This window comes from Rhinolophus ferrumequinum, chromosome 9 (assembly GCF_004115265.2).
Source record: "Rhinolophus ferrumequinum isolate MPI-CBG mRhiFer1 chromosome 9, mRhiFer1_v1.p, whole genome shotgun sequence".
In the NCBI taxonomy this organism is placed as follows: domain Eukaryota; kingdom Metazoa; phylum Chordata; class Mammalia; order Chiroptera; family Rhinolophidae; genus Rhinolophus; species Rhinolophus ferrumequinum.
The window spans coordinates 19,329,874-19,356,554 of NC_046292.1; the positions used below are offsets into that span (position 1 = coordinate 19,329,874).

The 26,681-nt window shown below is 46.2% G+C and overlaps 1 protein-coding gene across 4 annotated transcripts in view; it reads right to left on the reverse strand.

Annotated features, from left to right (window-relative positions):
• The window catches only part of PTAFR (platelet activating factor receptor), a 36,783-nt gene extending 13,100 nt beyond the window's left edge, over nt 1-23,683 (reverse strand). For 2 of the 4 annotated variants that reach the window (XR_004423971.1, XM_033115964.1), the window contains exons 1-2: nt 23,610-23,683; nt 22,642-22,749 (exon numbers count right to left, since the gene is read on the reverse strand). Coding sequence is in view for 2 of the 4 variants with exons in the window: in XM_033115964.1 (XP_032971855.1) it covers nt 22,642-22,715 (74 nt within the window). In the remaining 2 variants the exon portion in view is untranslated. Of the gene's footprint in view, nt 1-11,876; nt 11,988-12,277; nt 12,900-22,641; nt 22,750-23,609 lie in introns of those variants that run through there. The other 2 variants (XM_033115965.1, XM_033115966.1) reach the window with 2 other exon arrangements.
• Nucleotides 23,684-26,681: the final 2,998 nt, after the last annotated feature.

The following is a 26,681-nucleotide window of genomic DNA, read 5'->3' on the forward strand; positions in this document are numbered from 1 at the left end:
TGTGAGACATTCAGAAATAGACAAACAAGTGAGAGGTGTTATGATACTGGAGATTCCAGATGTCAGGGTAATTCTGCAACGGTGCCCCTGGTCCTAAGGATCAGAAACGACCTCCTGCCTATGCTGAAGGAAGAGGAGTTAGCCTGATGAGGACCACGGGGCAGACATAGCATGCGCAGAGACCTGGAAGAATAGGAGAGGATGTACCTTGTTCTCAGGGAACTGGAGACATTAGGTTTGGCTACAGCTTAGGAGGGTGGGGTGACGAGAGACAGGGCCTACAAAGTCAGTATCAATCAACTTAAGAAGGGTCTTGAGTATTAGGCTAAGAAGTTTGTACTTGACTCTGCAGGAAATGAGGAGTCACCAAAGGATACAGAGTACGGGAGGGACCGGCTGGACCTGTGTTTGGGGAAGATGGCTTTGACTGCTGCATACAGAATGAACTGGAGGGGTTTCAGACCAGAGGCAGGGAGACAGCAAAGAGATAACAGCCATTGGTTGCAGGGCCGAAGGAGGCTTGGACCATGGCAGAGCTGACGGAGGGAAATGGAGGGTGTGAGAGTTATTTGGAAGATCAAAGGGACAGAACTTGGTGATGGGTGGGGTACAGAGAGGAGTCAAGGACTGCCAGGTTTCTGACCCGATGATGGGGCTGGGACGATGGGGGGTAGGGCATGACACTGAGGGCATGACGCTCAGTGTGATGACACTGAGGAGGAACAGCGCGGGGGTGGGGAGGATGACTTCAGTTGGGGACACATCATACTTGGAGTGCCTGAGACACATTAGGAGGATCCAATGTTAAACTCTGAAGAGCCCAACATTAAAAAAGAAGTCGGAGGAGGAGCAGAAACCTATGAAGGAGGCAAAGACAGGACGTTCAGAGAGGTAGGAGGTGAACCAGGGGAGTGCCATGCTGGAGACCAAATGGAAGAAAGTTTCAAGAGCATCAGAGCAAGTGGCCAGCAGGGTGAAGAGTCACAGGGAAATCAAGTACAATGCAGACAGCAAAAGCAAATATTGGAGGTGGCAACATGGAAATCTATCTCACATGAGTAGAGGGAGAGCAGTTTTCGAAGCATGAGTTGAGGAGTGAATGAGAAACAAGTAAGTAGAATGTCAAATTCTAGTTCAAGTAGCTTAGCTATGCAACTAAATGCTGTGTGTGGACCTTGTTTGTATTCTGATTCAAACAAACTAACTGTAAAAAATGTGTACTAGACAATTGGGAAAAGTCAAACACAGACTAATAGATGGAATTAGGAAGTTCATGCTAATTTTGTGAAGAGTGATAATGATATGATTATATATTTTTAAATTCCTTATCTATTAGATACACGTACTGCAGTATTTATAAATGGAATTATACAATATCTGGGTTTTGCTTTAAAATTTTCCAGGAAAAACGTGCCTGCATGCTAATCTCCATCCCAGAGTGAGCTTCACAGGAACCCAACCTGTGAATATAGTACTCCGGGCTGTCTGATTTCAAGGGTTCCATTGATACAAAGGGACGGCTGGGAACCAAGTTTGGGAGTGAGAGCCACATGGGGACCAGGACCTGGGACTAGATAGAAGGTCACAGAAGTAGGAAGAGCCAGGGAGATAGGTACTGGGGGAACCAAGTGCAAGGCTTTGGGCAAAGGCAGGGTTCTGCCCAAGACTCTCCCACTGATTCTGGTCCTGTGTCTAGAAGGAAGAGTCCTACCCCTGGGTCTCCTGTGGCCTTTGCCCAAAGCCTCGCTCTTGGTGCCCCCAGTACCTGTCTCTCTGGCTCTTCCTACTTCTGTGACCTTCTATCCAGTCCCAGGTCCTGGTCCCCATGTGACTCTCACTCCCAAACTTAGTTCCCAGCTGTCCCTTTGCATCAATGGAACCCTTGAAATCGCCCGAAACTTAATCAGCCAAGTCTCCTCTGGATCTGGGGGCTCATACCCTCGTGCCTCTCTCTATTCATGCTCCCTCTCTCTGCCTGGACAACTACTGATCAACCTTCAAGACTGCCCAGGCCTCCTTTCCCCCAGGTGTTTTTTCCTAAGCTTCTTTCACACCCTGCCCTCTGCCCCCAGCCTGGTTAAATGCCCATCCTCTGGGCTCCCGTAGCCCACAGCTTCTTATCCCACTGAAATTGCCTGTGTGTGTCCTCCTCTCACACTGGATTGTAGCTCCTGGAGGGCAGAGACTACACCCACTCATTCACCCAACAGTTATTGACATCCTGTTGGTGCCCTGCGTTGAGTTGGGAATATTGCAGGAATACAATAGGCAAGATTCCTGCTCTTGAGGAGCTTACATTCTAGTCAGGGAAACAGATAAAAATAAGTAGAGAGAAAAATAAACAAGAGAATTTCAAATTGTGATGAATTCAATACAAGAAATAAAAATAGTGACATGATGAAGATTGGGTAGGGCACTGCTTTAAATAGGGAGACCATGGAAGGCTTCTCGGAAGAGGTGACATGTAAACAAAACCAGAGGCAGATTTACCATGAAGCCAATAAAGCTTGAGCTTCAAGGCCCCCTCCTAGGCCTTTAGTTAATTATGTATTTGTAATGTGGTTTCTATTCTTCAAAGAGGGCCCCCCCAAATTATATAAGCTTTAGGGCCCAGCAAAACCTATATCTTGTCTTGGCTGAAATTTAAAAAGTGAGAAGGAAAAAGCAAGAGAAAAATCTGGAATTATTCCAGGAAAAGGGTATCGTGCAAAGGGCCTATACATATACTCAGACAGGAAAAAAATTGTCATGTTCAAGGAACTGAAAGGTCAGTGTGACCCTAGATATCTGAGAAATGGGAAGAGTGTGATGAATTCAGAGGGCAGCAGGCCCCACATCACTCCTAAGCCACGTAAGGAGTTTAGAAGCAGAGAGATCACTTTGGAGGCAAGAGAGGGTGATGACATGGACAAAAAAGTGGCATTTCCGATTGCTCTTTATCCCCAGCGCCCAGCAGCGCAAGCTTAGTCAGAGCAGGAACTTGGTAAACATTTGTCAAATGAACAAACACCTAGCAACTGACAAGACTGATCCCTTTGTGAGAGTTGCAAAAGGGCTGACCCAAGAAAATGGTAGAGGTTTTATCTATCCTGTGATCTGAGAGAACCAGCGGCTGCCTTCTCCCCAGAGCAGCCTCCACACAAGGCAGAGTGAGCCCTCTACAACCCCACTACTCAAACGGGTCCTTGGACCAGCAGCATCAGCATCACCTGTGAGCTCCTCACACATGCAGAATCTCGGACTCCACCCCAGACCTGCTGTATCAGAATGTGTATTTTAATAAGATTCCCAGTTGATTCATGTGCCCACTGAAGTTTGAGAGGTGCTGTGCCTCTGCCAGCCTGATCTAACACATTCCATGGTTCCCCACTGCCCAGGATCAAGTCCAAGCTCCTTTCCCACCTCATCTCCCACCAGCCTCTACTGCTATTTGCCCTCCACTCCAGCCACAATGAACTTCTTGCTGCTTCTTTAAAAACTCCATTTCTCCTCAAACCTCTGTGCCTTTGTACATGCTGTGGCCCCTACTGAGCATGTCTTTTGCCTGTTGCATTACCTAGGAAAATCTTACTCATCCTTTAAGACCTAATCTAAAAGGTGCTTCCTCTGGGACGCCTTCCTTGATTGTCCCGGGCAGAAAGAGTTGCCTTCCTCTCTGGGTCATCATGGTACTGCGGACATTCCTCAGTGCAGCGCCTGACACAATATGTTGTAAGAATTGACTTCTGTGGCCATTTTCTCACCAGGCTGGGAGATTCTTGAGGGCAGGGACTAGATCTTTTTTCATCTCTTTGTCCCCAGACACTGGGGACTGAATGACTGAATGAATGAGCAAGCCCCAGATGACTATTAATAGGAAACTAGCATGAAGGAAAGGTAGCTAGTCTCTCTGGGAGAAGCATAGTAAGGTGGGGAAAATAAGGCCTCTGCAGTCAGAAAAGACCTGAGTTCATTCCTGGTTCTGCCATTATCTTGCTGCGTGACCTTTTGCAAGTGACTTCATCTCTCTGAGCCTCCGTTTCTTCATCTGCAAAATCTTACGATTCTAACAATAGTTCCAAAGATGAGCATGCAAAGTGGCCACAAATAGCCAGGCCTCCCTCTTTCTATTGGCCCAGTGCCTTGGAGCCCGGGGAGGGGACCATGGGTCACCACTGACCGCAGGGGCTCTAACCCACCACTGGCTTTTCTGCCACTCCAAACAGGGCTTTAGACTAATGCCAGCAAAGCTTTCAACAGCTCTGGAAGGGAATGACCATTTGGAGGGAGAAGGAGAAGGCAGGTCAGACCACTCAACATGCGGGCACAGTGGCCTGATGCATCCAGGCTGGGTAGCAGGCCCAGGCCCAGCACTCAGCTGTGGGTGGGCATAACTATTCACGGGGACAAGAAAAATTCTGCCATCTGGATCTCCCACCCTCTGCCCTGCAGAGCGTTCAGCCCCACCCCCTACTCTGCCTACCATTCCCGTCCTGTCTAACATTCCCAGCCCCTAGGGAACCCGAAGAAAGCTGGACAGTCAGAGGGGATCTGAGCAGGAGGAAGTATGTGCTGGTTACTTCCCCAGTGCAAAATGTGGGTTGGGAAGTTGAGTTTACCATTCAGACTGGCCTCTAATATTTGTGGGGCCATATGGGGTCAAGAGTACAAATGTCTAAATATTTATAAACTATAAATCCATCATGTCCAAGTTCATGCACATCCTGTGCACCAGCAGCTCCTCGCAGCTCCGCAAGCCTGGGGGTTCATTCTTCAGCAGAGCATGGGCAAGAAGCAGGCATGGGAGGGACACAGGCTCCAAGTGGGCAGCCCCACATGGACCCAAGGACTCCTCGCTCTGTGGGGAGGGCATGCCTGGAGGGGAACCAGAGTCAGCCCACCTAAGCTCAGGGCCCTGGGCATCATTTACTAGTTAAAGGTACAGACACTCGTCCCACCCATGGCCACGTTGCCTCCTCAAATCAGCCTTGCAAGGTCAGCTTTACAAAATGCTCATTTTTCCAGGGAAGAAAATGAGATCAGAGAGGGAAACAGACCTGGCTACAGACCTGTCCACCTGTCCACAGGTCCACAGACAGTGGCAGACAGGATTTTGAACTCCAAGGCCCATTCTATCTCTCCTAAGCCAAGCTGTAGCCCTGCTGGAAGCAAACCACTCCTTGGCCAACTCGGCCACTCACACAACTGTTCTACAGCCTGAGAACAGGAGCTTCAGATGCCGCAAGGCCCCAGGAAGAGATACATTTGACCTGGGGCCCTGCTTTTATCTTTGTTCCCCAAAGTTAGGATTTGAATTGGGGGTGTCAACAGAGGTAAAGGTCTACTTTGTATCCATCTCACTGCTGCCAGGCAGTGCTAGAACTGGACTCAAATCCTGGTTCAAACACTACACTCACCCCAGGACTATGCTTCCCTATTTTCTCATTGGTAAAATGTAGACTTAAAATGAGCCTAAGAGAAAAAGAAATTATGAAAACAGTCCCATTTATAACAGCATCAAAAATAATAAAATACTTACGAATAAACTTAACCAAGGAGGCAAAAGTCTTGCACACTGGAAATTATAAAATATTGATGAAAGAAATTGAAGATACAAATAAATGGAAAACACGCTGTGTTCGTGAACTGGAAGACTTAATATTGTTAAAATGTCCATACTACCCAAAGAAATCTACAGATTCAATGCCCTATCAAAGCCCCAATATCATTTTTTGCAGAAATAGAAAAAAACATTCTAAAATTCATATGGAATCTTATCTCAAAAAAACCGATCTTGAGAAAGAAGAGCTAGAGGCCTCGAACTTCCTGGTTTCAAAACATACTACAAAGTACAATAATCAAAACAGTATGCTATCAGATAGACATATAGATCAGTGGAACAGAATAGAGAGTCCAGAAATAAACCCTTACATATATGGCCAAATAATCTTTGACAAGGGTGCCAAGACTACACAATGGGGAAAGGATAGTCTCTCAACAAATGGTGAGGAGGTAACTGGATATCCACATGTAAAAGAGTGAGGATGAACCCTTATTTTACACCATGTACAAAAATGAACTCAAAATGGATTAAGGACCTAAACATAGGCCCTGAAACTGCAGAACTCCTAGAAGAAGACATAGGGGGAAATCTTCATGACATTGGAATTGGCTACGATTACTTGGGTATGACACCGGAAGCACAAGTAACAAAAGTAAAATTAGACATATGGGACTATATCAAACTTAAAAACTTCTGTGTACCAAAACAACCATCAACAGAGTAGAAAGGCAAACAACAGAATGGGAGAAAACATCTGTAGACCCTATATTGGATAAGGGGTTAATATCTAGAATATATAAAGAATTCTTAAAACTCAATAACAATAAATAAATGAGTAAATAAGTAAATAAATAAATAATTTTAAAATGGACAAAGGATTTGAATAGACATTCCTCCAAAGAAGATATACAAATAGCCAATCGACATATGAAAAGATGCTCAACATCACTAACCATCAAGGAAATGGAAATCAAAACCACAATGACATATCACCACATCAGATCTATTAGGATGACCGCTATCAAAAAAGCAGAACATAACAAGCGTTGGTGAGGATGTAGAAAAACTGGAACCTTGTGCACCGCTGGTGGGAATATAAAATGGTGCAGTCACTGTGGAAAACAGTAAGGAGGTTCCTCAAAAAATTAAAATAGAACTCTCATATGACCCAGAAATCGTACTTCAGGGTATATCTCCAAAAGAATTGAAAACAGGATCTAGAAGAGATAGTTACACACCCATGTTTATCGCAACACATCACAATATCCAAGAGGTGAAAGCAACCCAAATGTCCATCAACAGATGAATAGATAAACAAAGTGTGACATATATGTATAGTGAACTACAATGCAGTCTTTAAAAAGAAAGAAATCCTGTGATATGCAACAACATGGGCGGAACTTGAAGATATTATTAAGTGAAATAAGCCAATTACAAAAAGACAAATACTGAATGGTCCCACTTATATGAGGTATAAAGTATTCAAACTCATAGAAAGTAGAATGGTGGTTGCCGGGGGCTGGAGGAAGGGAGACACGGAGTTGTTATTCAATGGGTTCAGAGTCTCAGTCATACAAGATGAAAGAGTTTTAGAGACCCGTTGTACAACGCTGTGTATATAGTTAACAATAATGTAATGCACACTTAAAAGTTAAGAGGGTAAATCTACCTTATGTGTTTTTTACCACAATAAAATAAATAAATTTTAGGGGCAGCCAGATGGCTCAGTTGGTTAGATTGCAAGATCTGAACAACAGGATTGCCGGTTCGATTCCCATATGAGTCAGTGAGCTGTGCCCTCCACAATTAGATTGAAGACAACGACTTGACTTGGAGCTGATGGGTCCTGGAAAAACACACTGTTCCCCAATATTCCCCAACAAAAAAAAAATTAAAAATAAATAAATAAATTTTAAAAGCAGGCCCAAGAGATGGCAGATTTGCAAATACACTGTGTATTTTTAACTTAGAATCATATGGCTCAGCATTATGACTTAATAGCTGTGCAACCTTTGGTAAAACTGCTTCCCCTCTCTGGGCCTTATCTGTAAAATGGGGACAATAACACATGTACCTTATAAAACTTCTGTGAACATCCAGAGAGATAAAGGATAGAAAGTGTTTGGAAAGGACAGTGGTTAAGACCACCGACTCTGGATTCAAATCCTGTCACTGTCCTGTCCTAGCTTCATGACCATGGACAAGCACATCACTCTCTGAGCCTCAAGTCCTTCCTCTATAAATGGAGCTGATAATATTTCAAGCACTGTCTCCCCAGAGTGGTGTGAAGATTCATTGAGTTCCGTATGTAAAGTGCTTAGCACAATTTAAGGAATTCACCATCAACAGCTCTAAAAAGCTGTATCTACAGGAAATCCAGACAATCTTCTGACTAGATCAAATCAAGTGTTTCTCAAAATAGTATGCCCCTGTCCTTCTGACTGCTCACACCAAACTTACCCCGGCTTGAAGCCACTTATATCAGGCTTTCAGATATATCATTAACTCTAAAAGCTTCTGGGAACCGGTCATATCTTTTGATGGCAGCTGGGGACAATTGGCAAAATGCTATGAGCCACTTCTTGCCTGAGACAATTAATTTAACCTCCATGAGCCTCTGTTTACTCATCTGTAAAAGCAATAATAGTAATAATAGGCTCTACCTCGTGGGGCTGTTGTAAGGATTCAGAACAAAATGCCTGATCCATAATAAGAGCTCAGTGAATGTTGGCTACTGAGTCTCACTTCTCTACCCCAGACAGAGACAGAGGTGACGCCTCTGATTCCCATAACATGACATATCACACTGCACTGTAACGGCTGCTGATTTCTCTTTCCTTCTTTCCTTCTGGGTTGGTGATTCCCTGGGCGCAAGGCTTCTGGCATTTCAACAAAATGCATAACAGGGCCTCCTACACAGCAAACACTCAAGAAATAGTTACTAAATAGACACACACACACACACACACACACACACACACACACACTCACACTGTCCCACATCTTTCACTTCCAAACCCTCACGTGCCATCCTCAGCCACTCCCAGCCCTTAGGTTCCCTGGGACCACTAAAGCACCACAGTTTAATCATTTCCCTTCTGTGAGTCTGAATCTTCTCCTCAGTAAAATGAGAATCGAGTCAACATTAACCTCACAGGATAGCTCTGAGGTTGGAGGCAGATAAACCTCTGAAGGGCATGGCATACAGTAGGTGCTCAATACATGAGTTACCTTCTATGTTGACCTCCCCTGTTGCTTACCCCGTGTGCCCTGGCCTGGCCATGCTGGCCATACCCGCTGAAGAGTCCCCTCACGGAGTGGTTTCATCCCCATTTCTCCAAGAAGCAGAGGGATTTAAGGGGCGAGTAAAGGGAGCGAGTATCCTGACCTCTGATGAATTCTGCACCAGGCCCCCTCCCCCCACCGGTTTCCAGTACAAGGAGTCTAGCGCCATGCTGGGTACATTTTTTGGTGGATGAATGGAGCTCCTTGTCTGGGGAGAGGTCAGGGACAGGGTCTAGGGCCCCAGAGATGGGGGTGGCCTGGGTACCAGAGTTTCCCCATTTTCCCTCTCACTGGGGGCCCACTCTGACTCATGAGGTATGTATATCACGTTAATGAGATTCAGTCTCCCCTTAGCTGACTTAGGGCACCCCCAGAGCCTGGCCTGTGTTTCTCCTTTTGGGCCCAGTTACCCAGATGGTATCTCTCTGTGAGTCAGCTGCCCCCTCCTTGCTTCCTGGAAGTCCAGCCGGGCAGGGAGGAGGGCGTGGGGAGGCCCTTCCTCCTTTGGGATTCCCCAGCACTGGGCACACCCCTCTGTGATACCAGGAATCACACTGATGTCTTCCCAGCCTAGTTGCTCCTGAGGCCCACTGGTACCCTCATGGGGGTACCTAGGGCCAGGACCACGTGAGTCGCTCAGACCCAGATCTGTACCTCGCTCTGCTCTTTCCTATCTGATGTTTGGCTCTCAAAGCCTCCCTTTCTTAATTTGCAAAATGGTGATAATGAAACAACCTTCCTCACCAGGTAGCTATGAGTGAAATGAAGCAATTTATGCAATGGTGGTTATTGCTCAATGGCTGTGAGTTCCTCTCCTCTTCCCCACACCTCCGAAAATGTTTGTTGAATGAATGAGTGAATAAATAAACAAACAAATCAGCCATTCACCATACCAGTCACATCTCCTCCTTTGAAAGCAGCCACCAGGGCAACTGAAGAGAAATTGTAGGAATTGGGGTCAGGGGATCTGAGTTCTGGCCTCAGCAGTGCCACCCCCCATCCTGGGTGACTCTATTTACTCCAGCTCTGAGCCTTGGGATCTTATCTGCAAAATAGAGTGCCACACCCACCTCAAGCATTGTTGTGGAAAGGAAGCAAGATTTAGGAGTGATAAAAGGCAAATAGTAAAGCACTTGGTAAATTGAAATGGACTTAATAAACTGTAAAGGGACCCCTATAAATCTTTGACATGCTTCTCCCATCAGCCAGCTGAGCTCACCTCCAAACCCAGACCCTGAAGGTCCCCCTCCTGCAGAACTAAGGGGCTGGGGAGAGGCTGTTGAGTGGTGGTCCTCCCCCATATTCTCATTCCCCCGTATGTCTCTCTCTCTCTCTCTCTCTCTCTCTCTCTCTCTCTCTGTCACACACACACACACACACACACACACACACTCTGGCTCTGGATTCCCTTTGGCCAAAGACACAAAAGAAGAAAGAAACAGACTGCATCAACCTCTCAGCTGATTATGTAACTATCCTGCTTCTGGGAACTGCTGCCTGTACCAGGCCCACCTGAAAGTTGGACATGCTCCAGGCACATGTGGATACAGCCAGAGCCAACTTCCCAGTGTACCCCACACAACCACAAACACACATGCATACACCAGAGGCTTCTCTGCTCTCCCACTATGCCAAGGGACCTAACTGTGGCTGGTGAGAGAGATGGCTGTGCTGAGGGCCCAGCATTTCCCCTTCTGGGAACTGGCTCCCCTCCTAACCCAGCCACACTCCCCCAGGACAGGTCAGGGCGTACTCCCAGGCTATTGCGTCCTCCTGGGCCCACATGTGGGAAACAAATGTGGGAAAGGAAGGGCTGCCACTGAAAAAGAGGACCAGCCCCTCTCCTCAACAAGGCCTTGCTCACAGGCCTGGAAGGGGGGAGGTCTCTCTGTGAAGGTCACCCTACAGAAGGATAAACAGGATCCCAGCCTCTCATCACACCCCCACCCCCACCATACCAATCGGAAGCAGAAACTCAGGCCTGGAGACATATTTTGTCATTAATGCCATAGACTGTGAAACCCTTACCAAAACCTTCTTTGGACAGATGGGGAAATTGAGGCCCAGGGAAAAGAACGGATTTGCCCAAGGTGACAACAGTGTCAGGGGCAGAGCTGGGACCAGATGCTGGGCCCCTGGCTTGCTGTCCATTCCTTCTAACTATAACATACTACTTTATTGCTCATCTATTCAATTCATTAGACTACGTGCCAAGCTCTGTGCTGAGTAAGGATAAAACCATGACAAAACAAATTCCTCATCCTTAAGGCATTTACAGTAAGAATCACAGGGTCAGAAAATAATAATAATAATAATAATAATAATAATAATTGCAGGGTCAGTATTAATAGTAACACATTGGCTCACATTTATACAGCATCTTACGATTAACAAAGCACTTTCCCACCCAGCCTCTTACTTTATCCTCCCCACAAACCCATAAGGTCAGGACTTTAAACCCCAATTTGCAAAAGAGGAAAGCGCGGCTCCTGCATTGCCCAAGGACCCAGGTGGGAAACAGGAGCTGAAATGAAAACCCTGGTGCCCCCCTCAGACCCAGGGCCATCTCTTCACCTCCAGAGCGGACTTCTTCCCTTGGCTGTGTTTTCAGTACCTAATGGCAGGCACATCTTTTTCTTTTGCTTCCTACCACCCTTCAACTCCCCTCAACAACAACAACAACAACAACACACACACACACACACACACACACACTTGGAACACAGCTGCACATTCAGTCAGATCTAAATTAGAGCTGCCTGAAGCTTGCAGAGAGACTCTGCTGGTTCCATCGTTCTTCCCAAGTGAGCGAGTGTCTAAGCAGCAGCCCCGGTGCACCAAGCCCATGTCTGAGCTCCTGCCAGAGAAGGATGGGGGGGGAGGGGGCCGGTACCAGCCTGTGCCCTGTCCCTACCACCTGGGACCTGATGGGGAAACTGGTTGTGGGCCAGGCCCTTTGTACCAGTCATCTGGTTATTGTCATCGTCCTCCAGGAAAACCTAACATCTGGTGAGTTCCCAAGTACCCAGCCCTGTACCAGATCCTTCACCTCTTCCAAGAAGCCTGCTGGAGAGATGGCATAATCCTCATGTGACAGTTTCGGAAACTGAGGTGCAGAAAGGGTGTGCAACTTGTCCAAGGTCACACAGCTAGAAACATAGATGGCATTGAGCTCCCCTCTCATCACCATCATCACCTGCCAGGGAGGTCTCTGAGTTCATGTCAGCTCTGCCTTTGCCTCAGAGAGCGAAAGAGGGGAGCTGGAATCCCTGGAAAAGTTTAGTCACAAGGAATTCTTTGTAAACATGACACTCAGGGCCTGAGGAAGATGCCAAAACAGTCCCTTACAAACAAAATCACCATTTGCTTAGTCTAGGGACAAGACCTGGTCTCCTAAGGACATTTTTCTATGCCTCCCCCTTGCCCAGCCAGAGCTGGGACCCCCCTTACCTGTTCCAGGGGCAGCGGCTACAGCTGCAGGAGCTGAGTGTCTCTGTCTGCAGACCCAGCCTCTGTGCTGTCTGGAAATTGCAGAAGTGAGGAAACAGAGCACACCACTGCCCAGTCACCCCCGAGGAGGAAATGCTGTGACCGTAGGGACCATCCAACAGATGCCACAGGAACTTCCAAGTTGGGTCACCCAAGCCCTGGGCACTGCTCAGAGGTGTCTCGCAGAGCAGTGGGGGAGGGGGCAGTGGCCACCATGCCAGGGAGCTGAGGTGAGAGAGAGAAAAATGCCAGAGAAAGCAAGAAATGAAAGAGTATGCACTCCAGACAGAGAGAAACTGAGCATGAGAGTGACAAAGACAGAGGAGACACGAGTAACTGAGTGACCGAGAAAAACAGAGTAAGAGAGGGAGAGAGGGAGTCAGGATAAAATGAGAGATGGAGGGAGAAAGACAAATGTAAATACAGAGAGAGCGCCTGAGATGAAGGAGGAGATACCAGGCAGTTAAAACACAAAAGGATGAGACAGACAGTGAGTGTGCGCCTGAGAGTGTGTATGCATGTCTGCCGGTCTGTGTATGGGTGTGAGAGAAAAGAAATGAAAGAAAGGGAGAAAGGAGGAAAGGGAGAGACAGCTGGATTATTAAAAAGGACGAGAAGGGAGGAGCTCAGACTTGCTGTTGTGGTCAGAAGCATGACAGGGCTGGACATCCCGAGTGACCAAGGAGCCCCAGGAACTCCTGGGGACAGAGCGCTAGAGACCCAGGCGAGAGAGGAAGTGTCATGACACCCTGAGCAGAAGTTTAGCTGCAGAAGAGTTAGAGAGGGTGAATAGGTGTGGACAACTGAGGGGTGAACAACAGGGAGTGCATGTGTGTGTGAGTGTGTAAAAGTCAGATGGGTGGAGTTTTGTGTGTAAATAAGTAAGGGATAAACCAGAGCTCCCCTGCCTCGGGTTCCAGGCCATTTACCCACTCATTCATTCAACCAACATTTATCGAGCACCCCCAGGCACCAGGCACTGTAGGGGACACTGTCTAAGGAAGCAAGTCCCTCAGATATCAGTCAGTCCAGCACCCTCCTGCACAGAGAGGGAAACAGGTCTGCACAGAACGAGAGTCCCACAGGGAGGCAGGTGCAAAGCAGAGCCAGGCGTGCAGGCTCCTGACTCCCCGGGCAGGGTCCAGCCTCAGCTCCATCTGGGGGCTAGCCTCCCCCTGCTAACTAGGAACCCACTGCTGTCCCTTATGAAAGCCAAAAATGGATCTCAAAGGACAAACCACCTTTACAAGTGCCTCAGACCTAAGAACTAGAACTCTCCCCCAGCTCTGCCCCCGTCGCCCACCAGCAGACATGCTCAAACCATCAAACCACTTATGCACATACCCCTTGCATACACATGTTCTTTCAGTACATAGTGTCATGCAGACATTCTCTCACAATTACGTCCCTTCCCTCATATGCACACTCAGGTGCCCACATCTATCACCTCCTCACACCTGCCCAGAGTCACCTCCTTCCTCATGCTCATTTACCCACAGTGCTCCACGCTCCCCCAGTGGCCCAGGCCTCCCATTAGGGACTTTGAGAAGGCCCAGTGTGGTCGTCCCTCCTCATCTCCCTTAGAGGCCTTTTAAGGGTTGAGTGCCCTGAGACACAAGAGGACATGGTCTGTTCATGGGGTTTAACCTTCACACAAACTGATCACCTGAAAGCTAAGACCCTCGCTCGCTCTGCTCCCCAACCCTCGCTCTGCTCCCCAACCTGGATCCTCTTTCCAAAAATTGGCTTCACCTTCTCGGCTGTCCTTTAGCCGCCACACTTCAGGAGGGGCATCAAACCAAGAAGCGACGCCCAGGATCAACCAGCACACATTTGGCCACAGTCTCCAGAATGCCTGGCTCAAACCCAGGACTGTTCAGTTCAGCCTGTTTTTCAATAGTCCCTTACATGTGTTCACATAGTAGTTGCATTTTGGTACCCCTTTTGAGATTATCAATCAGCAGGGTAGGTAGGCAGAGATTATTATCAACATTTTACAGAGAAGCAAACTTAAGTTGACTTCTCCTTTCTCTCACACCCACATCCATCCAGTTATCAAATTCTATTAATTCTACTTTAAAATATATTCAACTCAGTCATGGAAGTACACACTGTTCCCCAATAAAGTCCTGCCCCCCCTTCCCCAATAAAATATTTGAATATGCATATATATATATATATATATATTCAACTCGGAATCTAATCAAGACTTTAGGTCTAACCTTCAGTTTGTAGTAAACACAGGGGTCAGAGGAACAAATTAAAGGACCTTGCAAAAAAGCAATCAGCCAAATCCAGAATGTGGAACAAAGACATTCTACGGGACAACTGATCTGCTTCCCTCAACAGACCAACCACATGGGGAGGACACGGTTCTGGATTGAAAGAGACTTAAGAGATGCAACCTGTGGATCTTGTTTGGAACTTGGAGCATTCAAACCAACTGTGTCAAAATCAAATCAAATCAAATACGTCAAAAAAGACAGACGTATCATTTAGGGTCCTGGGAAGAGCTGGCACACTTGAAGTGGAAACCCTGTGGTTGAAGGGACCTTAAAGAGATACAGACAGGAACAAAAGAGAACCGAAAGGAATAGTGTAGGACTCCAAGGCCGCCAAGAGTAGGGAGCCCTTATCATCTGAAAGACTGAGGAGAGGGAGCACTTACTGCAAGCCAAAGAAGGTAGCTGTTTGGAGAGGGCTGTCTCATGAGAGCTGAGGCCTTGGGTAGAAAGTTGCAGCTGAACGTCTGTGACCTGGCAGGGAGGGAACCAGGCAATAAATATCCGAACCTCTCTCTTCTGCCACCGTCTGATGTCTTACCAGTGCCCCATTGGCTGAGCCAAACCAGAAGCAATGGAAATGGATAATGTAGTCCGTATAGATCAGTCTCCAGGGGCACAGAGTGGGGTGGAGAAGGATGGAGAGTAGATTCTGAGAAGAAAACAGAAGATACCCAGGACAGACATATTTGAGAAAATCAGGGAGAATTTAATATGGACAAGATTTTAGATGATTCTAAGGAATCATAAGTTTTATTAAATGATCATGGTGGTGTGGTTATATAAGAAAATGTCGATATATATAGAATACCTAGAGAGAGAGAGGAAGGAGGAAGGAAGGGAAGGGAAAAGGAAAAAAGGGAGGAAGGGAGGGAGGGAGGGAGGCAAAATAATGAATCCAGGGTATGGGTATTGTAGTGGCTGAATAATGGCCCTCAAAGATATGAGGTCCTGATCCCTGGAACCTGTACATGTTACCTTAATGGCAGAGATTTTGCAGGTGTGATGAAATTACTGCTCTTCCGATGGGGAGATTATTCTAGATTAGCCAAGTGAGACTTAATGCAATCACAAGTAGTCGGTCTAAGAGAGAAGCCAAGGGAAATTTGATTACAGACAGAAGAGGAGAAGGCAATGTGGCCACAGAGGCAGAGTGACAAAGACGCAGGCCAGGAATGCCAGCAGCCACCAGAACCTGGAAGAGCCAGGGAACAGAGTCTGCCCTAGAGCCTCTGGAAGGCGCATGGCCCTGACGACTCCTTGTCCATTGATACTGATTTCGGACTTCTGGCCTCCAGAACTGTAAGAAAATAAATGTGTATTGTTTTACACTGCCATATTTGCAGTAATTTGTTACAGCAGCTATAGGCAACTTATACAGGTATATAGGGATTTATTACACTCGTCCTCTCTAAAACTTTTCTTACAAAGTTGTGTTTGTGCATGCCCAATTCATTACACTACCTATGAAATAGTCTTGCCAAAGAAATAGAACAGAATCTGCAAGCTCACCAGTTTACAGGAAATATAAAAGAGGAACAGATCATAGGAACACTCAGCAAACTCAGTACATAGTGAATGTGCAGAACAAACAATAAATAAATGATAAGGGGAAAAGAGATGAAGGGAGAACCTATAGGTTAAATGAGAAGTAAGACATCTAGCAATGAATTGCTGCATGTAAGCCTTTTTTGGATCTTGATTTAAACAAACTGTAGAAATAAAGGAGTGGGGGAAGAGAGAGAGACGCATTTTTATCAGAAATTTAAATATTTACTGGATATTCAATTATAAAGAATTCTTATATTTTAGAGATACATACAAAATGTTTGCAGATAAAATTTTATATTTGGAATCTGCTTCAAAATAACATGGGGCATTCCTCAATTGAAAAAATGGGTTGATAATTGTTGAAGCTGGCTGACGGCACATGGGGATCCATTACACCATTAAGTGCACTCTTGTGTGTGCTTTCAATTTTTTATAATAAGAAAGGGGTTTTTTATTGTTTGTTTTTTAAAGTAGTGTAGGACTTCTTTAGAGTTTAGAGATCAGAGCGACAGTGAAAAAGAAAACGTCCTGATGTTACATAATGGATAATTGTGTCTTGGAATGTCATTTTCTTGTGACAGCCTTTTATTATAGAACAGCATATATAATGTTAGGTGCTGTATTTCATACAGTATAGATGGAAGTGAAAATGCAACCTGGAAAACTCTGTTAAAGGACAGACAAGAACAGCAACAATGAAGATCTGACATGAACAATGCACGTAAAGCGTTGGAATAAATTTGTTTCATGAAATTTGAGAATGTAAAAAAGCATTATATATAAAATAATAAATTATTGCCCAAAATATTTAAGTATGTGAGTAAATAAAGAAATAAACGAAATATTATAAGTAGGCATTTGACTCTATCAGTGGTTCTCAACAGGGGCTGTTTTGCCCTCCAGGGACATTTGTCAATGTCTGGACACATTTTTGGTTGTCAAAACTGGCGAGGGTCGGGAGGGGTGTCAGGGGCGGCTGCCATCTGGTAGATAGAGGCCAGCCATGCTGCTAAATATCCTACAATGCACAAAACAGTCTCTACAACAAAAATTTATTTGGCTCTAAATGTTCATAGTGCTAAGGTTGAGAAACTCCGGACGATATCATCTCTATTCCTGAGAGTTTACATATTCAAGTTGGCCTAAAAAACTTTTTTGGGATCTTATCATCAGAAAAATAGAAGATTGGTTATTTAAGGAGTTACCTTATGTTTGGGTGTATAAGATATTTTAAAGTTTCCGTCATCAAATAAACTTACTTTTAATTTTAAACTAAATAATTTACTTTCAACTTCAAATGACGATAGATGATAGATAGATAGATAAATTTGACACTTTTCACCATCTCCACAGCTATGGTCCTGTTCAAGCCTCCATCATCTCTCACCGGGATGTAATCCCCTCACTGGTCTCCCTGCTTTCACCCAGCATCCCCTTTCAGTCTGTTCTCAACACAGCAGCGCAGTTGAGCCTATTAAACATCAGTCAAATCACATCATCCTTCCACTCAAAACCCTCTAGTGGCTTCCATCTCACTTAGAGGAAAAGCCAAAGGCCTTTAAAATACCCACAAAACCTGACCTCATCTTCCACTTTGTGCTCCCCCCACTCTAGTCCCACTGGCTTCCTGTTTTCCTCAACACACCAGGCACATTCCTGCCTCAAGCTTTTCTCATGTCTTTACTCAAATGCTACCTTCTCAGTGAGGACTTTCTTGATAACCCTACAAAACTGCAACCATCCCTGGCATGCCCTAGGTCCCTATACTGCTTTATTTTTCTCCAAAGCATTTATCACATCTAATGTACCATATATTTTACTTCTTTACTTTGCTCATTATCTGTCTCCCCAACTGTATTGTAAGTTCCCCGAGAGTAGGGATTTGTTTGTTTGCTTATTACTGTATCCCATCATCTAGAACATTGCCTGGCACATTGTAGATGCTCCTCCATAAAGCTTATTATTGAATGAATGAGCGAGGCTAGAGAGAGGAAATGACTTGTCCAAGGTAACATAGCTGGTAGGTGGCAGAACTGGAATTAGGACCCAGATACCCTAAACCCCATTTCAGTCCTGCATAACTGTTACAAAGGCTTTGTTAACTTCCTTTTGCTCTCAATCTTTCCTTCATTCAGACAAGTGATGTGGACACTTCACTTCTGTGAGCAGTCCTTTTCTCATCTATAGATGGAGGATAATGTGGGAGGAAGAATACCCTAGAGAAAGAGCATGGGTATTAAAACCAGAAACTTAAATTCAAATCTTAACTGCCACCAACTCTGTGGCAACACTGAATTTGAAAAAATCAATCTACCTCTTTGAGCCTTAGTTTCTTAATCTGCAAACTGGGAATAATCACAAGTACCTCATTCTGTTGCAAAGAATATGAGACCAAAAAAATGTTATTAAGATTGGGGGGGAAAAGCACAACTGTCATTTTCACAGGCATTATGATTATTTACATAGAAAACATAAAGCAAGTCCATGGACAAATGATTAGATTAGAACCAACAAAAACTTCAGCAAGATTTCTGGATGTACTATCAATATATAATAATCAATGATGTTTCTATAAAAAAGTAATAAACAGAAATGCCTCGTTTTTAAGAAGACACAATTTATAACAGCAAGAAAACTATCCTGGCAAATAATTTTTTTGGAAGCCAAGATGTGCAATTTCCTCTTGATGGAGGAAATTATAAAAATCACTGAAAATAATTAAACAAGAACTAGATGAATAGATAAGTGTAATATATTTGTGCATGAGACTGTCAAAATCATAAAGATATAAATTCTTCCCAATTTAATCTATGAGCTCAGTGCTAGTTCAATCAAAATCCCCCTAGTGGCTTCCATCTCACTTAGAGGAAAAGCCAAAATCCTTTAAAATGCCCACAAAACCTGACCTTATCTCCTACTTCTTGCTCCCCCTACTTTACCCCAATAGATGTTAATAAGCCTGGGAGAAAAAAAAAAAAAACCACATAAGTAAAGCACTTGAAGAAAATCCCAATAGAGTTCTTCAAAGAATTTTATAAGGTGATCCTGAAATTCCAAATGAAAATGCAAAGATTCAAGTCTACCCAAGACATTTTTTAAGAGCAACAGGACATATGAGCAATAAGGACACATCATAGGATGTTTTTCCTATCATTTATCATCTTATCATAAAGTTATAGTATTGAGACAGGGTGGTATTAACAAATGGATAAACAAATAGTCCAAAGAAACAGAATAGAGATCCCAAAAATAGCTCACACGGAGACTTGATACATATGACAGAGTTGTCATAAGAGATCAGTAAGAGAAGAGTAGATATTGGTGCAAATCATTAGCTATCCATTAGGGGAAAAAAATAATAAGAAAACTAAGTCCCAACCTCACACCATATCCAGAATTAAATTCCAACTGGCAATAAGAACCTGACAATGAAAAGCAAAATATAAAAAGTTTTGGAAGAAAATAGGGGAGAATATATTTATGATCTAAGGATGGGAAAATTTTTCTTAAATTAAGACATAGAAATTACAAATAACAAAGAAAAGTTGAATAAATCTGACCACATAAAGTTTGAAACTAAAAAAAAAAAAAAAAAGTTTGAAACCGTATTTCAAAAGATACTACAAAAATAGTGAAGAGGCAAGTCACAGACCAGGAGAAGATACTTGCAACACATATATCAAAGAATTTTCAGGCATAATATAATGTAAATTCATACAAATTAATAACTCAAAGACAAGCCCAATAGAAAAATGGGTCAAAGAAGGAGTAGGCAATTTATAAAAGAAAAAGCCTAAAGGCTAAGAAAGATAAATTATGATCAATGTTTCAGGAAAGCAGGAGTTCAAATGTAAACAAGCAACCACCAGACTGGAAAAAATTAAAGTCTACCAGTTCCAAGTATGGGGGAGGATGTAAAACAATGGAAACTCTCAAAATAGTGCTTAAAAGAGCCTACAGATGGCACCATCATTTTGGAAATTAATTTCAAAATAAAGTTAAAAATATGCACATCCTTTCCAGGTACACTGGCAAGACTAATATTTCCTTGTGTACAAGGACATATATATTTGTATGTTTCTATACAAACATCCTGTACACATGTTAAAATGAACAGAGCTGCATGTAATAACATGGACAATAAACACAGAGGAAAATTTAGTATGATACTATTTCTCAAAACTTAAAACATTATTACTGCCATGGATACAATACACACGCATCCATATATAATGACAAATTCAGGATATGACTCCCTCTGGGGAGAGAGGGAGGAGGCAGGAGGCTTCTCTTATACCTGTAACATTCTATTTAACTCAGCAGTGGGTACACAGGTACGTGTCTAGCCAAGACAATTTGGAGAATGAGAAGTCAAGAAACATGCTGCATCATATATCAAGATCTACTATAAAGTTACAGTAATCAAGAAAAGGATAGACAAATAGTGCAAATGAACAGAATAGAGAGTCACTGGAGGAGACGGATTACTACAAAACCAGAGATCCCTGAGAACCCAAAGGTCACCTGAGCAGTCAGTTTCTTCTGAGAAGGTTTTTCTGGGACGCCCAGCCCTGAATCCTCTCTTCTTCCTCACTGACATAATCTCAGTTTCTGACTCCAGGGCACTCTCTCTCCCTCCCTCCCTCCTTCCCTCCCTCCTTCCCTTCCTCTTTCCCTTCTTCCTTCCCTCCCTCCCTCCTTCAATTACTCATCCTCCCTCAAACTTTGGGAGTTTGAATCCCAACTCATGCACTTAAAACCCGGGCCACCGGAACCTGAGATTTTTCATCCATCAGGTGGGGATGGCACCACCCATCTCACAATGGGATTAGGTCTGTAGTAAAGAACAGTGCCTGGCAGCTAGTCCTTCGTCTCCTCTCTCCTCTTCCTCTTCTTCTCTCTCATCCTTTCCCTCCTCTGGCCAGGGCGGAGTCCCACCTGATCTCCCTGTCCAGCCTGGACACACCTTTGACAGCAAAGTGAAAACTGCTGAGGGGAGAAACCCCCAGCTTATAAGAGGGGTCACCTCATCGTGTACTGGATCCTGAAGGGAAGTGTCAGGGGTATGGCCAGGGCCTTGGGGAGGTGCGGTGAGGAAGATCCAGGCCCAGGGGACTCAAAGGTGGGGGCGCCCTAAGGACTTAAGTTGGAAGGAGCCCTCGAGCTTCTGGCCCTGCTCCCCACCCAGGCAGACAGAGGCAGCTGTCTGTGTGCCTGGGCAGGGGGAGGGCAGGGGAAAGCCCCCAGAGTCTGGGCACTGTTCTTGGAACCCTTGTGGCTAGAACACCCTATAGCAGTTCTCTCCAAGAGGTAACTTGGGTTTCCTCCAGAGAGCGAAATTGGGTGGCTGGAGAACAATAAGAAGGTATCTTTTCCCTGTGTATTCTTTTATATCTATTGAACTTTCAGTGTGCACATTGGTTACCTCTTTAAAAAATAAAAGTAATTAAAAATAGTTCAAATTACTATTTTGGACTCTGGTGGCAGACTTATGCCTATCTAAATCCCATTCCTGCTTCCCAGCCGCGGCAGATTGGGCCGGTTAACCTCTCTGAGCCTGTATCGCAACATAGCTATAAAATGAGGCTGAGTGTCTACTTCACACAGGTACTGTATAATTAAATAAGATCCTGCTTGTAAAACCATTGAGCATGACATCTGACCCACAGAAGGCGTGTGACAAACGTTAGCTAGCTTTTTGTCTTATCAGCCTGTGCTTAGTCCCCGGGCATAGGAAGCAGCATAAAAGTCCCTCCTGTCGTGTGGCCAGGACCCCGGGTTCTGCTCCTGGCTGCCCCCCAACGCACAAGCAGGGCCCGACGTGGGTGACAGTGGGGGTGCAGCCTGCGCCTGCCCGGGCTGAGGATTAGCACCCAAGGATCTTGGGGACCTGTTTGGGGGTGAGGGGTGTTCCTGTGATGTATACAGGTGGCTGCCTTAGGGGTGTGTGTGTGTGTGTGTGTGTGTGTTTGTGGTGTAGATTTGTTTGCAGTGAGTGAGGGGAGAGTCTTCCATGACTTGCATCTGGCAGCGCTGTTACATGTTACGTGTCTATAAAAATGTGTGTTTCATCCTGTGGGTAATGATATGCATCATGTGAAGGGATTGTGTCCGTTGTGACAGTTTGTGCATTGTGTGTAGTGAGGGCCATGGGTTGTTTCAGTGGATGTCAAGGGTCTGTTGTGTGTCACGTGTTTGTGAAGGGCCATGAACTGTGTCGATGCATAAGGGTGTATTTGTGCGAGGTGAGGCAATGCTGTATCTGTTGGTGATTGTGTGTGCTACATGTCTTTGAGGGGTGAAAAGGTGTGTGCTATGTCTGTGAGTGACGAAGGGGGATTGTCGTTCAGGAGCAGGGAAGTCAGACATAACCCAAGTCTTCGGTCCCCACCCCCTTTCCCCCCTAGAGCTTGACTAGCCTCGAGGATTCTGCAGGGCAGCTAGACAAAGCAGCCAAACCTGACCCTCTCACCCAGGCCACCAGCCTCTTACCTGAGAAACAGCAGGGACAGTGGTCTAGAAGGTGACAAAGAAGCTGAGGGGACGGTGAGGGCCGCAGAGAGCATGTTTCCTGGGAAGCTTCTCAGGAAACTCAGGAAGCTGGCAAGGAATGGGGAGGAGGCAGAAGGCAGGGCCAGACCTAAGTGTGTGACTCATTTTCCTCTATGCTCCAAAGCCACTTCAGCAGCAGCAGGACGAAGAATTAGGGGAGGCCTGCCTACTGGCTCTGCTGGGTCAGCAGGGCACGAGCCAGGAAGCCAGCTCCTGGGGCGGGCCCCCAACCCCAAGGTCACAGGGGATACTCACATCCAGCCAGGGAGTCCCTCTGCATATCAGCTCAGCCAACAGGGCTGGTCCAATCCAATGTGTATCCCCTCTAGAAGGAAGGGTTGGGCCTGGGCTGGCAGAGGAAGGAGGAACCGGACCCCTTGTCTGATGGGGAAGATGGGCTCTGACCTAGCAAAGGACAGGCCTATCTTCAGGAGCCCAAGCTTCAATGGGTGCAGTAACGACACCAGTGAGCCCCAAGCTCATGGAAAGGACCCAAAGCTGCTTTCAGAAGATACCCCGTCTGACGGGACACACAGCCAGTCTTGCTCACAGGAGGCCACCATCCAATGGGTGACACAACCTGCCCACAGGTGCTCCCAACCAAGGAAGAGACAGTCCTGCCTTCAGGGATGCCCAATCTGCTGGGCAACAAAATTATGCCTTCTGATGTCACCTTCATCTGAGGGGGGATGCAACCATCCCTGCCCTCATGAGCTCCCAGTCTGAGAGAGAAGACAAATCCTTGTCTAGGACTGCTCTGGGGTATCCACCTTTGGGTGTTCTGTGCTGAAAGTTACTCCTTAGCTCCACCTCCACCCCCAGATTGGGTTTAGCCGGAAGCAAAGGTGTAAGGCCACAGAGGAAAGCAAACTGGGCCATAGCATAGGTGGACCTTCTCAAATACCAACTCAAAGAATCCACTGGACCATGGTTTGACTGCCACCGCTGGTCTTCAGCTTGATCCCTCCATTGAGCATGTATGAGCCTCTGGTTCCTGGGTCAGTAACCGCGACACGGCCTCCCTACGTTACACAAAGTATGATGCCTGGCACATAACAGGAACTCAGTAAATGAAAATCACTTTATTTACCCAAGTTCCTGTCTAGTGTCCCAGAATTAGGGGAGTCAGATGCTTTCTCCACATCTGTTGGAGAACTTGTTAAAAATCAACATTCAGGGGCAGCCGGATGGCTCAGCTGGTTGGAGCGCCGGCTCTCAACAACAAGGTTGCCGGTTCGATTGCCCTGTGGGATGGTGGGCTGCGCCCCCTGCAACTAAGACTGAAAACGGCGACTGGACTTGAAGCTGAGCTGCGCCCTCCACGACTAGATTGAAGGACAACGACTTGGAGCTGATGGGCCCTAGAGAAACACACTGTTCCCCAATAAAAATTTAAAAAAAAAAAATCAAAGTTAATAAAAAGCATTTTCTCAGAGTCTACTTTGAGAGATTCTGATCCAGCAGTGCTGGTGGTGGGGGCCACCAGTTAAATGAATTTTTAACAAGCACCCAGGGGATTCCAAGGTAGGTGGCCCATGGAGCAGAGCAGGATTGAAGGGACTCCAGAGGAAGCCAGCAACTAGGGAAGAGAGGTCAATTACCTAAGGGCTCTTTCTAGTTCCGCTTATCTACCCCTCACCTTAAATAAGGACTGCCCACTGAGCCACAAGGTGGGGGGAGGATACTCGCATCTCTGACAGAACCCCAAGCTCTACCACCCCCCACCTCGTGCAGGACCGGCTGTCCTTAACTGATGTTACAGTGCTAGCTAAGTTAATCTGGGAGCTTGGGAAAGACCCAACTGTCTGTCTCCCCACCACACACACACCCCACCCTGACCCCTGAATCCAAATCTTCAAGGCCTGCAGAGAATTTTTTAACAAGTTTACCAGGTGTCCTCAATCCTCTGATCTTGCACCCGATTCTTGGAACAGGGACCACCATGCAGAAGAGGGGCAGGGCAGGGTACTCACTAGGCAACGGCTGCACAGGGCACCTGGTTTCCTGACCTCTGTAAGAGATGAGGAAGCTGAGGCTCACAGAAGTTTCAAGACTGCAGTCTGTCTGACCTCAAACGCAGGCTGAGTGCCTCCATTTGCAAGGTTTGTGCTTTTCACAATCAACAGAATCTCCCTAGAGTTCACAGAACAAGGACAGAGGAGGTCCTTTTACCCTCCTTTTACAAGAGGCGGAAGCTAAAGCCCACAGAGGGGAAATGACTTGCCAGGATTATAAAGCTAGTGAGTGCTAGTGAGTGGCACAGCACATTCTCAGTAAGGGGACTGCAAGTCCTTCTGTGCCCGTTCCACTATACTCAGGGTCAGATATCCCCACAATTCCCGATTCCAATGGTGAGAAGCGCTTGATAACGTTCAGCAAGGGGGCAGATGAACCAGATGTGCTAGGATGGCTATGGGGGCGCACAAGGGTGGGGGGGAGAAAAAGAAGGAAATGGAGAGGGGCGGATCTTGCTTCAATGAGGTTCCACCGTCAGGGCAGGGTCAGACTCTCTGTAGCCTCCAGAGCACTTACTCCTACTTCCACTGGAGTTCCAAGGAAGCAGGAAGGGTGAGAAGGTGGGGCCTGGCTGTGGCTGCTCCTGGCAGCTGCTGAGACTAGTCACGGGATGGGGGTGGGGGCGGGGGCGGGGTAGTGCGGGTTGGTGAGGTTTGGATGACTGGGCTGCCAAGGGCCATGACTGATGCTTTAGGTGATTAATTCCCTTTACACACAAGGAAGTAGAGGCTCAGGGTTGAAGTCTCTGGCCCAAATGCCAGCATTCTAACTCTACCTATCTTCCACTATACCTGTGCCTGAGGTGGCCCCACAGGCAGCAGCAGGCTGCCCAGTGGGAGGTATCAGGGTCTGGCTATCTGCTATTATTCCCAGTAAACCACAGGAAGAGGAGTGAAGTGACTCATTAAGCCCTTCAGTCTCTCTGGGCCCTGGCACTCCTACAGCAAACCTGTCCTGCCCAAAGAGCCCCTTAACCTATTCACAAATGTAGTGGCTGCAGAAGCTGCCACAGCCACCAGGACAGCTCCGCCCCGGAGGCATCTTGATTGCAGCTGCCTCAATTCCAAGCCATCACTGAAAAGATTGCTCTGAGCAGGACTGAGAATGGGCTGGGACCACTGCTGACCTTCTGAGTAGGTCTGGCTAAAATGTGCCAGAAAGGAAATGGAAAGGCTTTGATCCATCTGGGAAAATAGGATGTCATAACTGAACCCCAAATTCCTTAATATGACTTTCTGATCTCCCTGGTCTCACCCCAACCCACTTCGATGTTCCAGGCATGAAAAAGGGTATTCAGTTCCACAAATGCGCTGTGCTCTTACCTCTGGGTCTTTGCGCGTGCCGTTTCCTCTGATTGAAACATCTTGCCACACTTACTCATCCGCAGCAATCTCCCTTTCTTACTTCCTTGCCAACAAAACTTAACTGGAAAACAGTAGATGCCCAGCTCCAGGGCAAGCCCTACTCTATAGCCTGCCGTTCTCCTTCGCTGTTTTCCCAAATTTACGGTTAGAGGTGGCCATGTGACCATTTTCTGGCCAATGACAACTTTGGGGAAAATTCTGGCTTCCTGAATGAGTTCTGCTTGGCAACTGGCATGAGGTGTGACCCTGCCACGATCTTCTATCAACTGTAAGATAACAAGACCTTCGGAGAGGATGCAGGGGAAGCGCGGCAAGAGCCAGGTTCCCTGGTGGTGCTGTTGAGCCCAGGAACAATACCTGAAAGTGCCTGCCACCAGACTTCTTACGTGAGCAAATACTCCGCGATTTGTTTATGCTAGGGATTCCTCACAGAGACATCAGCCTCTGGTTTCCAACTTTAAAAAGGTCATGTCCTCCAGGAAACAGTCCCTAGCTGCTAAGAATGGGATCAAGGGCCCTCTCCTCAGAGCAGTGGGCACGCTGTGTCTTTCATGATCTCTGCACCTGTTCACGTATCCGTGTACCCCAGCAGGGGCCTCC